General features: G+C 44.2%; 1 protein-coding gene across 1 annotated transcript; it reads left to right on the plus strand.

Moving 5' to 3' along the window:
* Positions 1–12,991: 12,991 nt before the first annotated feature.
* LOC118407860 (tripartite motif-containing protein 3-like) lies at positions 12,992–14,064 on the plus strand. The gene is made up of 2 exons (XM_035808415.1): positions 12,992–13,013; positions 13,232–14,064. Exons 1-2 carry the CDS (start codon positions 12,992–12,994, stop codon positions 14,062–14,064), a joined length of 855 nt encoding a protein of 284 aa, XP_035664308.1.
* The last annotated feature ends 1,304 nt before the right edge of the window (positions 14,065–15,368 follow it).

The raw sequence follows: 15,368 nt of genomic DNA on the forward strand, positions 1-15,368 counted from the left end.
ATTCTGTTTTATGAGGAGTTTTTAACTGAAAAAGGGGGTAAATGTTGTTCAAGGAATTTAGACACGGTGCTCGCTTTGTCCGAGTTTCTGGGTTCGAATCCATACCAGACCCCAATGTTATGCCCTTGGGAAAGCGGCACTTAACACCTACATGTATTTCCCAAATTTGCTTGGGTGAAAATGAGCACCTAGCTTCGGTTAGGGACCTCCTCTCGGATCGGAGGTAAAGCCATGAGGTCCCGTGTTTGAGGAGAGCCACACCTCGGGCACGTTGAAGAACCCACCACACTTGTTGAAAAAAATGTCCATCTGAGTGTGAGTGGATCAAACCTGACAGTACCCACTGTACTAAACTGGTGTGTTACACATGGACGGTTTACCGGTCATGCAAAACAAACAAAAAAAAACTGAAATTCTTTACTGCGCTCCTGAAACCTAGCTTGGATCTTGTTTCTGTACGTTGTATGTCTGATAGTAAATCAGACATAATATAGTGTGGCCTGAATGCGGGCCAACTAATACATGATGTAATATGTACCAAGACATTTTGTTTGATGTAATTTTTCATATAATTCAACTCTAAAAACAGGTGTCATGTTTGTAGCATCACATATACTATTCTTTCAAAGTCATATTATTATATTGGCAACTTGACATTAAGTTTCTAGACCTATTCTCTTAAAAATAATATTCTCTTAAAAATTGAAATAATTTTGCTTGTGATTTATATTTATGATTGATTGATTGATTGATTGATTAATATAGCCTTTGTAACTTTTTCTTCTCCCAGCTTTGGACCAAAACGTTACCTATAGTTCCATTAATCATCCAATTGACATGCATACTTAAGATTTTAATAATGTTCCATCAGAAATATGATTGATCTTAAGAAAGAAATTCTTTAAAATGTATTTTGAAAATGATGTATTAGTGTGCGAATATGTGCGTATCGATACGTTGCCTTAACAACAAATAGGGGAACTAGATCATTAGCAACTACATGTACTGTATTGGAACCCATTCTTAAGAATATATATCAATGATCAAGGAGGATAACCTCCTTGGGATGCTCTGTCCTGTTTATACAGGTGTTAGATTATGTTTGTTGATCTGTGATGTAAGCAACATATACTTTAAGTTTTCCTTTAAACCTAAAAAAATATGCGTAATTTTTATTAGAAACACCGAGATCCTAAGATCTGAGTTCTACTTTATTTCTGCATTGGTGTAAAGGGAGGGACGAGTAAGTGAACAGTATTCAAAATATGATACTTTTTTAACCTCCTTGTACCTGAAGTCTTTGTCCCCACATGCAAGCTGGTTTTCTATGGCTAAGGTTTGTTTTGATAGAAAAAGTGGAAGGTCAGCTACAGTCAAGAGATTGGCGAGTGTCCCAATGGTCAGTCTAGCCAGTGAGAAAGAAGTTAGGGGTTAATTACAGGGCAAATTATAGCGAAACTTTGGGTCAGATTTGAAAAATGCACATGCTTTTGTCCTTCCGTGCAGAGAAAAATTACCTTTCTGACCAAAATTGCACAAGGAGATATTAGTCAATGGGATCTACTGTATTCAATTCAATTACTGGTTCCTCCCTATTTTATTATTAGGATTTATCTGTTTGTAATATTTCAGTTTATATCAGTGCGTAGCGTCGTGTCATTGTCGAAACTCAGTATTTATATAATTCTAATAGAATAATTTTAGGTTGGTTTCTATACGCCGGGCGCCAATATTCATGAAGGCAGAGGAGGCTGATTTTTCACAATCATCCTATGTTTTTATTTCAAAACCAAACTGCTCAAATCTCCTGTATCCTGTCCTTTATGAAAGACAAGTGTTATTTCAGCATTGAAGTAACAGTTTGTATAACCTCACCTCACCTCACCACCACTCTAGAAGTGAATTTTCAAAACAACATGGAGAGCTTGCCGCTTTGCTTTTCAAACGTGCAGACAATCAAATATCTCCCTCCTCGAACGATATGAATATTGAATATTTAAAACCAGGGATCAAAGGTTTGTCAAGCGCGCAATCTGTGGCTTGCTCTCCGTCAATTTCCTGTGTGGTGTTTTTTCCTAATTCCAGTTACTTTATGTAGTCTCTCATGTTAGGCAGATGATATTTAAGAGCTTTTGTAAACGCCTTAAAATCTTCGTCAGTGAAGCTATAAGCCTAGAGAGAAAACGTCTTGTATCGCATTAATAGTACAAATAAAGCTCAAATTAGCACCATCTATGTTTCTTGTGGGTCTCGTCTTTACAAATTACAAAATCATAGATAACCTTGTGATAACCTACATCGACGTACACAATCATAGAGTTTGAAAGAGTCATCCTTTTGCAGAATGCGAGTTTATCATTTCCTCATCTTTTAAAGTTTACATTATCCTTGAATGGTGGTGTTTACCTAACTTACAGGTCACAAGTGTGTAATTCTCATTCATTACCACTGAAAATTATGGCAAGTTTGTACTAATTTAAAAAAAATCTCTATGTCCTTATTTACGTACCTTATATGAAAAATGTTCCTCCAACCCAAAATCACGTATGCTACTTATCTGTCATTCATATAATGGACTACCCTGGAACTGAATAGGTTGCAACCTATACAAATCAGAACGTAATTTTCATACGTGTGAGGACAGTTTATGGTTCCAGTGTTGTCCATTGCTTTTGTGGATCTGTCACTTAGCTATCCATTTGCCACGAATCCTGAAAATCCATTATCATATAGCCAGGTGCCGCGGACCAATCAGAAGGCCCCGTTCCACGTTGGTTATGACGCCGTAACACAAAGATTTAGGCCAGGCAGGTGGGTATCGCTCCTCTGATTGGTCAGAATGAATCGACACCGGCACCGGTGCCGGTGTCGATTCATTTTGACCAATCAAAAGTAGCGATACACACAAGAAAGTAAGGTATATGCAGGCATCGGCCAATAAAAAGGAACGAAACATATGCCAGAGCAGAGAGAATAAGTACAGACTGCAAGGGGGAATGGCTCCTTCTAACATTGATAATGAGTTTTGTTGTTCTAAAAAGCCTGCAATGTTTGGAATATTTTCTGTGGAACTTTTTGTTTTGAAATGCAATGTGTAATCTCCTTACATATGCATGTACCAAAGAACAAATGTAAAATTTCAGAAATTCGACAAAGGAATTCACACGTATAGTACCAAGAGATCTATGCGTCATACAGGAGTTTGCAAGTTTGGGTAGGCTATATGATAATAACGTTAATGACCCGCCTGTTCCTCGGTGTACATGGTGTAATAATTTAGCGCCTGGTCCTTTGCTATAACCACCTCATAAAACCACCTCGTTCGCTTCGCTCACATCGGTGGTTTTATTCGGTAGTTATAGCAAAGGACCATGCGTTATGACACCATATACACCTCGGGGCGGGTCATTAACCCTTAATTATTACTTGGTTGAGTTATCATCTTCCAAAGTTACGGGGAGGACTCCTTCTTCTCAACAACAAAAGCTATCTTCCACTATAAAAGGAAGACTATGAAAGTTCCGCTACAGTACCAGGGGAGGCCGCCAGGTAGCTCAAAAATCGACCTTGACTTTCCACAACAATCCACATGACAGTTCCCGCAATCCATCAATAACAGCGTGTGTGATTTTGGCCAAAGTATGCCAGAGTGATTGTTGAGTTCTTGGCAGCCATGTCTCTGTCAGTGATGTGGAAATGGAGAGAGTCACGTTGTTTTTGTCTTCTGGCCCTCTAGCGATCGTTAGTCGAAAAGATTTTAGAAAACCATCGGCACTGTGAGGGGAGCGCGCTCGAACATTTCGAAACACTTCGATCCCAGCGCTGAGTTTACGAGATGAACTCTTATGATATGCCAGGGATAACTTCTAAGAAATGTGATTCGGTTCCCTTCATTCTGCATTTGCTGAGAGGGGAGAGTGGACCGGGTTCCTATAAAGGGTGGCTTTAAGCTCCATTTCACTAGTTCTAAAGATAACGATACAGTCTGAACTTTTCCCTAGCCTCCTTTACCGGCCTCCCTGTGGGCATTAGCGATTTTCGATTCCCGATTTTCAGTTTTCAACAGGGAGGGTTCTGATGTCGGAAAGGGAATATACGCCGGGAAGCTTGAAAGCGACAGTATTTATACAGTTTGCATATAATCGTGCTTCTCTTGATTCTTCCAAGTCACCCACAACGCAGAAACTATTAAAATCCATTCATCCCTTCTTGAGTGTATCCTGGTTTGAAAACAAGAACAAGTGTGTAGTTCAAGCAACGCTGCCAAAAGTTTCGAGCCAACAACATCTATACAATACCTTACGCTAAACGTCACTGTATAACGGCACACACGTGTACATGTTTTACGATACAAAGTTGACTCGGAGGTGGTTTATATGTATAGAGTTCAAAGCTTGCTGTAAATAAGAAAATTCCGAAGCGTATTGAGCGGGTGTTACATGTGAACATATCCAATCTCCAGACAATTAAGTGTTGACGTTTTCGAATTTCGTGTAGAACCAAGCAGGGATCAGTACCGAGCTAGGTGCGGACCGAGATGGCGTATACTCCGTTACAGCGGTCAGCAAAAACCGGGGCACCTGCAGGTGCGGCTGCCCCACCGAGCTATACCAGGATATGGAACCGACCCCTGCCGCCAGTCCCTACCGAGGATCTGCTCCCAAGGGCTGCAGAAATGCACGAGCGAGATCACGGAAACGGAGAACAGGTCGCGTCGTCTCCACAAGAAGATTTCGTCGAGATTTTGGACTGTCAGAATCCGGGGGGAGCTCGCCTTCCCTCCGTGAAGTTCACAAGGGCATCACCTCCTCTCTCCCGACAGGCACCGAGGGCGCTGTCTCATCACTCCGGACAGGCACCGAGGGTACCGCCTGATCGCTCTGGGCAGTCACCGAGGGTACCGCCTGATCGCTCTGGACAGGCTTCAGGGGTACCGACCCATCGCTCCGGACATGCACCGACCCATCGCTCCGGACAGGCGCCGGGTGCACCGCCTCATGGCTCCGGACAGGCACCAGAGGTACCGCCTCATCACTCCGGACAGGCACCGACCCACTCCGGACAGGCGCCGGGTGCACCGCCTCATGGCTCCGGACAGGCACCAGAGGTACCGCCTCATCACTCCGGACAGGCACCGACCCACTCCGGACAGGCGCCGGGGGCACCGCCTCATGGCTCCGGACAGGCACCACATCATCACTCCGGACGGGCACCGACCCATCGCCCCGGACAGGCACCGACCCATCGCTCCGATCAGACACCGGAGGTACCGACCCATCGCTCCGGACAGGCACCGACCCATCGCTCCGAACAGACACCGGAGCTACCGCCTCATCGGCCCGGACAGGCACCGGGGGGTCCGGATGATCACTCCGGACAGTCACCAGGGGCACATGGGTACCACAACCTTCAGAAGCAAGACAAGAAGCACGTACAATCGAATCCGATGTATGGCGGAGATCTGCCATCAGGTTAGTTGGAAAATTATGACATGGTAGATAGATTACATTATTCACCATTCTTCGTTAACGGGGACAATTGGGTTAAGATTGTAAGAAAAGTAAAGTTCTCCAAAATACGCTTAACCAGTAATATGGAGTTATCATATCTATATGGTTGACTTCTACCGTTTGTCCTATTTTGAGTGGCGCTAACAGATTTCATTTTTTAGAAGAAAATGGCGACGTTTTTTCCGCGATAACATAACGTTAGGGATCAGTCACACGAGTGCGAATAAAGTCCTTATGAGTTGCATATTGCCATTCTTTTGTTCTGACCAAAGATTGCAGGAAAGAAGTATTTTACTTTGACTTTTATTGTGTAGACTTGCTAATGGTTATCGAACAGGAAAGACTACTTTTTTGCCTAAAATTGACCTCAACAAAAAGTGAAAATACTTAACAAAAAATTGCATTTTACTTTTTTGTGCAGCCTAGTTATTGGCGTTAAAAAACCTTTCTTCATTTGCAAACTTTATCTAAATCCGATATATGCGGAATTGTGGAACTCGTACGGAATTGAATATACGCACTCGTGTTCACACGTGCGTATATGTTCAAGTGCGTATGAGGTGCGTATGGAAGTCTTAGCCTCTACCAGACTCCAGAGGTTGTTGGAAAAATAGTTGGCCTAATATGGACAGATAACATGCCAAACGAGTTGGCTAGGTCGCAAACCATACTCCTCAGTCAGCTAACTCGTTTGGGGCATGTTATGTGTCTATATTTGTCCAATTTCTTATATTTTCCCACGACTTTGGAGCCTGGTAGAGGCTAAAAACTCCACACGGACCTCATACGGACTTGAATATATACGCACGTGTGAGCCCGGCTTTAGGTTGTCATTATGATGAATACAATCTGAGCAATCAGACCTCAAAATTTAATCTCTACTGACAAATACTTATCTGGTGGTGTTTCTATCGCTTATGAATTGAAGGGCGAGGTTATTTCTCCAATAGGCAGCCCGATAACGTAACGTTACATTTCACCTCTGAAAGTAGTGTAATTTGTCGGGGATGGTTTCATTTTTTTTTCCAATTTTCTCTAAGCTGTGGGCTTGATACGCAAAAGCAGTTACAAACCAAAAAAAAAACGTGAAAATATTATCGGAAAGTGTCTTTTCGTGGGATAATAATGCTCAACAGTTGTTCGATAACGTGATTTAGTAACTTGACCGATAACGTAAACAAGCAAACGTAGTAACGTAGTATAAAAAAAAAACTTGGAGACAAGCCATAATATGATACTGGACAACTTCATAACACCTGTGTCAAGCCAAATTTCTGCCCCGCCATATTTTTGCTCCTTGAGGTAGGGGCGCGGCTAATTTCCGTCTCGTAAACGGTCGTCGCCTTTTCCATATACAAAACAATGTATTTTCATACACTAGTATATTACGCTCTGTCACTTGAAGCGTATTAGAACGCTCTTTCTTCTTTCACAGTGCTGTATCTTGGTGTAGTTGATCATTTGTGGTTAAGGTTGATAGGGATGGGTACGTACCGGTACAGTGTACGGGACCTGAAAAAAACAACAGACAGAGGACCGGATGTTGGACCGATTAGAAAATCATTTACCGGACCGCGGAAGACATTCACATGTTTTAGGCCTTACACGTCTAAGAAAATAACGATAGCGAAGTAGAGGAGAATTGATAGTCATTTGTAGTTTCTAAAGTCAAGCTTTGTCTAAAACAGTGTAGTACAAGAAAATAGTATTTAAAACCAGTGGACGTTTGATATACTCCATCAAACAGAGTCCTTTGCAGCGAAATATACTATAATTTTAGTATCTCCCATTCAGACGTTTTTACAGCAATTAGGTCCAGGCTCATATCCGGACCTGGACCTGATCCTATGGACCTGGACCGTACCTGGACCTGAATTTTCTGTACTGGTACCCACCCCTAGTTACGGATAAGGCCTTTTTGTTCTGAATCGGGTTTGAATCAGAGTCGCACTTTCTCTCTTTTCGATATTTTTACCATCTACAGGTATTACGATATTGTGATTGAACTGTGGGCTAGGGCTAGGGCTAGGGCTAGGGCTAGGGCTAGGGCTAGGGCTAGGGCTAGGGCTAGGGCTAGGGCTAGGGCTAGGGCTAGGGCTAGGGCTAGGGCTAGGGCTAGGGCTAGGGCTAGGGCTAGGGTTTACTTTTAGAGCTAGAGTCCAAAGAATCATTGACAAATTCATCATAATGAGGACGAAAAACGAAGAATTATCATGCAAATTTCATGAAGCAAGCACGGCTCATGAAAATAACGACCAAAAAAATCAAGCCTGTGATTTTCTCAATCCAATGGGCCTTGCTGACGAAATGGAGTGCTTTCCTTGGAATTCAAAGTGCGTGCGCCCAAAGTATTGGTGTTTAAGGACAACACTAGATTTTTATTCAGATATCTACATGCTTCTACATCTTATCAGTGCACACGATATATCGTTTTGTTGTCGCGTATTGCAAGGCTTTTACAATTTCACGCTTTTTAATCGCATATTTACAGACACAATTCTTTTAACCACGTTTACATGGCTTTTGCATGGGAAATGAACAACGTATAAAATGCTTGCGAAGGGAAGTTATTCGAGACCTATACAGTATAGTGATAGAGCGAATTGAGTACGGTTTAATCAAATATTCTCCTATTTTGCTTGAATAGCAAGTCACTGTGTTGTCAAGCAAGGATGAAGAAAATGTACATGTAGTATCGGTCATCTGCCAGTAAAAATTGGAAATCTTATTCAAAATTTCATCTGTGCGATAGAATGAGATTTCCTACAACCCTCCCTCTCCACAATACTTACAGAACAGTCCCGCAGTCCGCCATTATGAAATATTTACGTCAAGGATACACACCATATTAATAACTATACATATACTAAAAGTATACCTTTTAAACTATACAATGAAAATGGACCCTACGTCTTTAGGTACTTAACAACCTGTTACCCTTACAAACATATTGGCTTGATCTCTCGTAACATATCTATTAACCACAAATATACCTTAGAAAGCTTTTCAAAAATGCCAAATAAAGTAAAACATTATTAAACATAAATCATGCAAATCAGGGCATAATTTTATGATTTATGAGGACATTCTGCAACAGTCAGTTTTCTTTAATAAGACAAGACGTTCATACTTTGAACAACGTGTACTTTAACTTATTACAGTAGAGAAGGTGATCAACTGAAATGATTTACAAACAGGACCTTTATGTTCATTGAAAAAAATCAATACTATAGTACGTAATTCGGATAGCTATATTTTGCATTGGTAGATTAAGACCTGCTTTTCATACATGCAAAGTAGTGCGAAAGTATGTGTAGTGAAACTCTAGCTTTAATCTAAGAAGCACAGTCTTAGACCTAGTACCTGTGCTGGTCTAGATCCCTATCCAGTGAGCCCTGGTAGCCATTCACAACTAAACATGTATGTTCTTAGTTACTAGAAACGTTAGTTTTCTATAACAACTTCTGTCAACCAGCAGGCGGCGCCGGCCAAGTTCGACATCCACCCGACGGGGCAGGACAACCGGACCAGACAGTGCCGGGCCCGCCCACACACGTGCAAAGGGATGATGGGGAGACTGTCCCCAAGACCCCAGCAAGAAGCACCGGCGGTGGGGCCCAACCAGAAGCGGGTGCCACACACGTGTACGATAACGAAAAACCGACAGTCGGACAGCCTCCGCACCGCGGCGGTCTAAGCGCGCGGCCTCCCCCCATTATCCCGAGACCAGGAGCAAGAACCACCGACGGGGCCCAACCCGCGACGGCCTCCACGGACACGTGTACGATAACGAAAAACCGACAGTCGGACAGCCTCCGCACCGCGGCGGTATAAGCGCGCGGCCTCTCCCCTCTATCCCGAGACCAGGAGCAAGAACCACCGACGGGGCCCAACCCGCGACGGCCTCCACACACGTGTACGATAACGAAAAAAACACGGTCGGACAGCCTACGGACCGCGGCGGTCTAAGCGCACGGCCTCTCCCCTCTATCCCGAGACAAGGAGGAAGAACCACCGACGGGGCCCAACCTACGGCGGCCGCCGCACACATCTACGAGAATGATGACACTTTCGGACAGCGTCTTGGGCCACCTTTGGACCGGGACGCTCTTGGCGCACCGCAAGTCCCATCTACTCCAAGGCCAGGAGGAAGAACCACCGACGGGGCCCAACCTGTGGCGGCCGCCACGCACTTGTACGAGGATGGTGACGCGTTCGGACAGCGTCTTGGACCACCTCTGAACCGGGACGCTCTCGGTGCACCGCCCGTCCCCTCTACACCGAGGCCAGGTAGAAGGAACGATCAGATGGACAGCCCGAATCAACCTCCAGGTAGAATACTACAATATATGTTTATGTCCCACCCTGAAGTGTGTATGACGACTTAAGGCGTACTCGGTTCCTTTGGTTACCTCCTAATCAACTTCGCTTCTTTGGTCATCATAAACATTATCACCATTTGGCCTGTTCACCCTGACACAGCTCTATGTAACCCGTATTGACAGTGTCTTTGGGTCTCTTTCCACTCAGCGGCGTGGCACGCAGTGTGTAGCGCGCCGATAACGTTTAGGATCCGTCACGGTGTCTCAGGCATGCTCCAAAGCAAACTTCTAAGGCTGTTTATCTACCTGGCTTGCTATCCTATCTCTAGTTGACTTAGATAGACCATGTTTGTTTTACACCCCCTTCACATGCCTATATAGATAGTTTTTTTTCCATTCTTCACCGTTAATATAGCTCTAAATCGTACAATTCTTTTCATTGCCCAAAATTCCTTCAACACTGGACTTTTCTTTGCAAAAATGTTGCTAACGCTGCATATTTTCTCCCCCTCATAGACGCCGCTAGAGAAAGGCGCTCCATCTGGGAACACGTATGCCAGGGCCGAGGAACCGCCATCATCATTCTAGCGTCCGTCGTCATGGTAACGCTGATGCTCTCGGTACTGGTACATGTACTTCTGGTGCACACCACATCCCTGCCGTCGCACCCGGACTCTGTGAGTTGACATCTTTGAACATCTTACGAAATATTTCTTGTATGAAAGATTATTCACCCCCAGGAAATTCTTTCTTGGCATAGTTTCCGGTAATTCTTGTCATACCCGCTAGAATTTTATACCGTAATTAAAATCTAGATAAATAAATATAAACTGTTTATTGTTGTTATTCAGGGTACTTAGACATGACTTTCAAGTGACTATACGCACTTTTCCTGTGTATGGTACACAGTTGGTCGTGACGGGCAGAAATATTAGATGGTGCGGCAAAAAAACTCTAACGGGTACGGTAAGAATAATTGGGCACAACAAGAAAAGAATTTCTCGGTAGTGTGTATCGACAAAATGGGACACATGTGTACAGTTTATGAATGCGCTAGTATTATGTGACCTCCTTGATCCACTCAAGCAGAACTTTGGAAGTTTCTTAACACTAAAAGTGTTTAAAAAGTCATCTCAAAGTAGCATAATGCTGTAGTCAGAAGTAGATGGATTGGTGAAAACATCGGGTTGTGTGGTATTACTTACACACTCACTCAAGTATCGTACAATTAACAGTATCCATATGTCTGTTTGTAGCCTACAACAGACACTGGAGGAACCAACACCACTGGTGGTACTACCTGGAAAAGTTCCCATGTGCTAAAGACTGTGACGTCGGCTGACGTCATCATGGTCAGTACCTGTCTCAGTACTTAGACCTTTGTCAGGAGTTGTTACAGACTGTGGAATCCTTATGCAGCTGTATAGCTTTTGTCTAGGACATTTACGCATATCAAAATTAGTCAGGTTGTAAAATATCATTTAACAACGTTTGAATGTTTTCTCCTGCTGCCTTAAACAACCGTAGTCCCTGACAGACCTCTTTATTCTATACCAGACTGACTATCCTACCAGAGGAGTTGGTTAGCCGTGCAGCCAACATGAACCTAAGCGTTGACTGACTCCTCTGGCCAATTTTTTTTCGATTTCTGCGATTCCCATATCCCTGTAAGAAGGTCTGGTGGAGGCTAGACCTCTTGGTGTATTGGAAGAAGTGTAGAAATTGCATGCCAAAATAGGGGTACTGTTTTGATACTAATAGAGGGCTTAGTCGATCATTGCATAACCTGAAATCCAGTCCAGTTGTGGCACGACCTACCGTTACGGTAGTTAGTGTAGGCTCTCTAAGGGGCCAGTGCAGCTCTCAACCGCCAGTGTAATCATTCACACCCGGTAGCATTTTCCCGGCAGGACTTTGCCCAGTGGCAAACTCCCACCGTGCAAAACTCCTTCCGGGTGTGAAAGATTACCCCGGCGGTGGAAAGACCCTCCTATCCCGAAGGTAGCCTGGCCAATCCACGGTAGACTGGATTCCAGGTTAATTATTGCAATACAGGTGTCTTTATCTTTGTTGGTTGCTAATGGCAACCCAATGGTCAGCTGACTCCTCTGGTCACCTTTTTTTCACCAACCCACTCAGAGTCTGAAACAAAGTTGATCAAAGTTGTAAGGTTCACAATTTGACACGTACACGTAATAACCGTTACACAGATCAACCCCGTCCCCGGGCGCAGTTCTCCTGAAGCTGTCACTGCCCAAGTGGAAACAGCAGCACCTGAAGAAGCATCCAGGACACTTTCCGTGGACACTAAAGGTGTGTCATTACTCACTGAACTTGGCATTTGCGAGGGCTGCTCATGTTAGATTTCCGTTGATTCACTTATGATTATTCCTCGATGTAAGTTACACATCCAGGTAATAAGATATGCCGAAAAAGCAGTTACTCAAGCAACTGGATATGATTGTGGAAACGGTCAGATATTTCAGATATTTCTGACGAAAGATTGTGGATACTATCTGAATCGTCTGACTGTTTCCAAAACCATATCCAGTTGCTCGAGCAACTCCTTTTAAAGCATAATTTATGATTATTATTTCATAGGGCTGAAATTATACCTCTACTGTAATACACATCTCTATACGTCTACGCCCGACTATTCAGGTTTTTGTTGCTAGCTGGAAAGGTGGGCTGGGGTGTGATAGGGGAGCCAGTAGAGTGATTATCGGGGCATTGAACACGCGGTTTGTTCGTTAAAGTTTTTCGAAGACTAATTTTCAAGCAACTGTTAATAAAGAGTGGTGAAACTTGGCAAATGTATTACTCTTTCAATAACTAAAAACTGTGCCAACTACTCCTTCTTCTTGTAAGACTTCAAGTGGTCTATCATCGACTCTTTGGAAAACATTGAATGAACACACCGCGTGTTCAGAACCCTGATGACTGCTCACCATCCTTACACTAGCCGAGTTCAGGATTGAAAATGACTTGTCAAATTTCATTCTCCTATACGAATAGAAGATGCAAAAAATGAATACATGTCTAAGAGTGCCAGAAAAAATATCCATAACCACCATCATATAATGTGCTTGATTGTTCAACTTCAATTTTTCATAATTTTTTTAGACTGACAAAATGTAAATTTGAGGTCAATTTGACGTAATGTCAGGCTGCATCATGGCACGTGACAACCCCACTCAAGTCCACAAGCTAGTACACCCTTCTGATCAGATTAAAACATTTTCCAGTGCATGCATATGCATCGTCCCTTCTGTTACTGTTACTAGAGAGGCATTAAACGATGAGAATTTTGAAGGATTGAATGTTGCAAAGACTGATCTCGCCCTCATACAATGAATTTGTGACTGAATAATTGACCTTCCTTTTCTTGTATTGCTGTAGGTTTCCTTTCCTTGGGAAGCAACAGTGGTGAGAGGGGGGATGGAAGCCTGAACTACGCACGTGGAGTTGCAGTTTCCTCCGACAACAAGATCTGGGTGGCTGATCAGAACAAAGCTCGCCTCCAAGTCTACAGCATGGAAGGTGTTTACCTGTACCAGTTCCCACGAGGTGCACCGGGGCTAGGGTACCCATCAAAGGAGCCACGTGATGTGTCCATCGACAGGGATGGTCACTTGTGGGTCCTGATGTCTGGGTACCCTGCCAGCCCTGACTCCTTGGTGCAGTTCGGCAGGGATGGCCATCTCCAGGCCAAATTTGACCTGCCTGACACTGTACCCGGTCAGAGTTACACGGGAATGGCAGTGGACCTGCGTAATAACCGCATTTTGGTCACATGGTCTGACGGTATAAAAGGTGGCATGCAGGCCTTCAACCCGGATGGCAAACTTCTGTGGTCGGATGTCGGCCGGGCCTGGATAAAGGCGCCCAAGTACGTCGCCGTCGACCGGGAAGGCAACAGCTTTGTCTCGGACTATGGCACTCACTCCATCTACAAGTATGACGCGTCCGGGCGGTACGTGTCGAAGTTTGGAGGGCCGGGACTGAGCGGTGGCCGCCTGAATCGTCCTCAGGGCATCTGTGTGGACAGTCAGTCCGGTCACATTGTGGTGGTGGATTCGAATAATCAGCGCGTGGTGGTGTACACCAGCCAAGGCGCGTATGTCCGCCACATCGCTCTCCGTATTGCGCACCCAAGAGGGGTGGCAGTTGGACAGAGGGGAGAGTTAGTTGTGGCAAACAAAAACACCATCTTTGTCTTCGCCCGCTATTGATAATGCTGTTGAGGGAAAGTGATGCTTCAAAGCCAGAAACAAGTGTTCTGTTTCTTCGCATTTCTTCGCACCCGCCCCCCCCCCCCCCCCGATAACCCACAAATGCACTCCAGATAAATTACCGTAAGGTGTAACATACTATTTCGCAAACGTTACGATTGGACAAACTTCTAAGTAATAAATGTTTCAAAATCTTGGACTGATATTTAAAGTATGTTTGAATTTTGTTACTGGCCTTGTTTGTCAATCTATATTTTTTTCACTATCCTTTGCCCAAGAATTGAATTTGATCGCTGACAATCAACCCTATGAAACCAATGGTTTGAAATCTAAAACAGTTTCCTCAAAAAAGTAAGTGAAGTTCAGGCCTAATCTGCCTGGTTGGAAAGGTTCCTGGCTTGTATTACTGGCTTCCTCGATTGTGATCCTGGGCTTTCTTGTCAACTTGACTGTTTGACTGGTCTGAACAGACTTTTCAGTATGACTTTACTATACTATAACTATACCGTTTACTTCAAGTCGCCTGAGCTGCATTCCGTTTTATGAGCCTTTTAATTTTTTTAAATGAAAAAAGGAGTTAAAGTTGTTCAAGGAATTTAGACACGCTTCGACCGAGTTTCTGGGTTGGAATCCATAGCAGACCCCAATATTGTGTCCATGATAAAGGCATTTTAACACCTATTTGCCAACTCTACTTGGGTGAAAATGAGTACCTAGCTTCGGTTAGGGCCCTCCTCTCGGATCGAAGGTAAAGGGAAGACTTCCCGTGTTTGAGGAGAGCCACACCTCGGGCACGTTAAAGGAGCCCTAAGCAGTGTTTAGCTGGTTCACCTTTAACCACGGGGTAACCTATATCCGTGGAATACTGCACATCGACATGATGATGTCTTGTCGACTGATGCTGGATTCCAAATGCAATATCGTCAAAGTATTGTAGTACTGAAACCACCGTCGAGGTGACTTCATACCCCTAAATACCCTGATTTTACAACGGATATAGGTTACCCCGCGGATAAATTTAGGTAAACTGATAGCGCTACTTGGTGCAGACGACACAGGTGAGCTCCCTCCCTTCCACGTAGCTCGGGCACGGCAGGGACCCACAGCGGGCTTCCACCAGGTAAAACAGCGCTCCGTTCTGGTTCGCGTCCCCGCCCGGTATGATCTCCGGCTGCCCATCAACACAGACGTACTCTTTGGCGCCGGCGTGGTAGTATTTACTCGCCATCAGGTAGCCATCGTACTCCTTGATCCAGCCGGTGGGGCAGGTGTTACGGGCGGGGATCATCAGCTCACTGCCGCGG

The sequence above is a fragment of the Branchiostoma floridae genome, unplaced genomic scaffold, assembly GCF_000003815.2.
Source record: "Branchiostoma floridae strain S238N-H82 unplaced genomic scaffold, Bfl_VNyyK Sc7u5tJ_1494, whole genome shotgun sequence".
In the NCBI taxonomy this organism is placed as follows: domain Eukaryota; kingdom Metazoa; phylum Chordata; class Leptocardii; order Amphioxiformes; family Branchiostomatidae; genus Branchiostoma; species Branchiostoma floridae.

Excerpts from the sequence above, each read along its gene's own strand:
- LOC118407860 (XM_035808415.1), top strand. The coding sequence starts at position 12,992 with ATGTCAGGCTGCATCATGGCAC. Across the intron at positions 13,014-13,231 it reads GTCAGGCTGCATCATGGCAC|GTTTCCTTTCCTTGGGAAGC; the intron begins GTGACAACCCCA and ends GTATTGCTGTAG.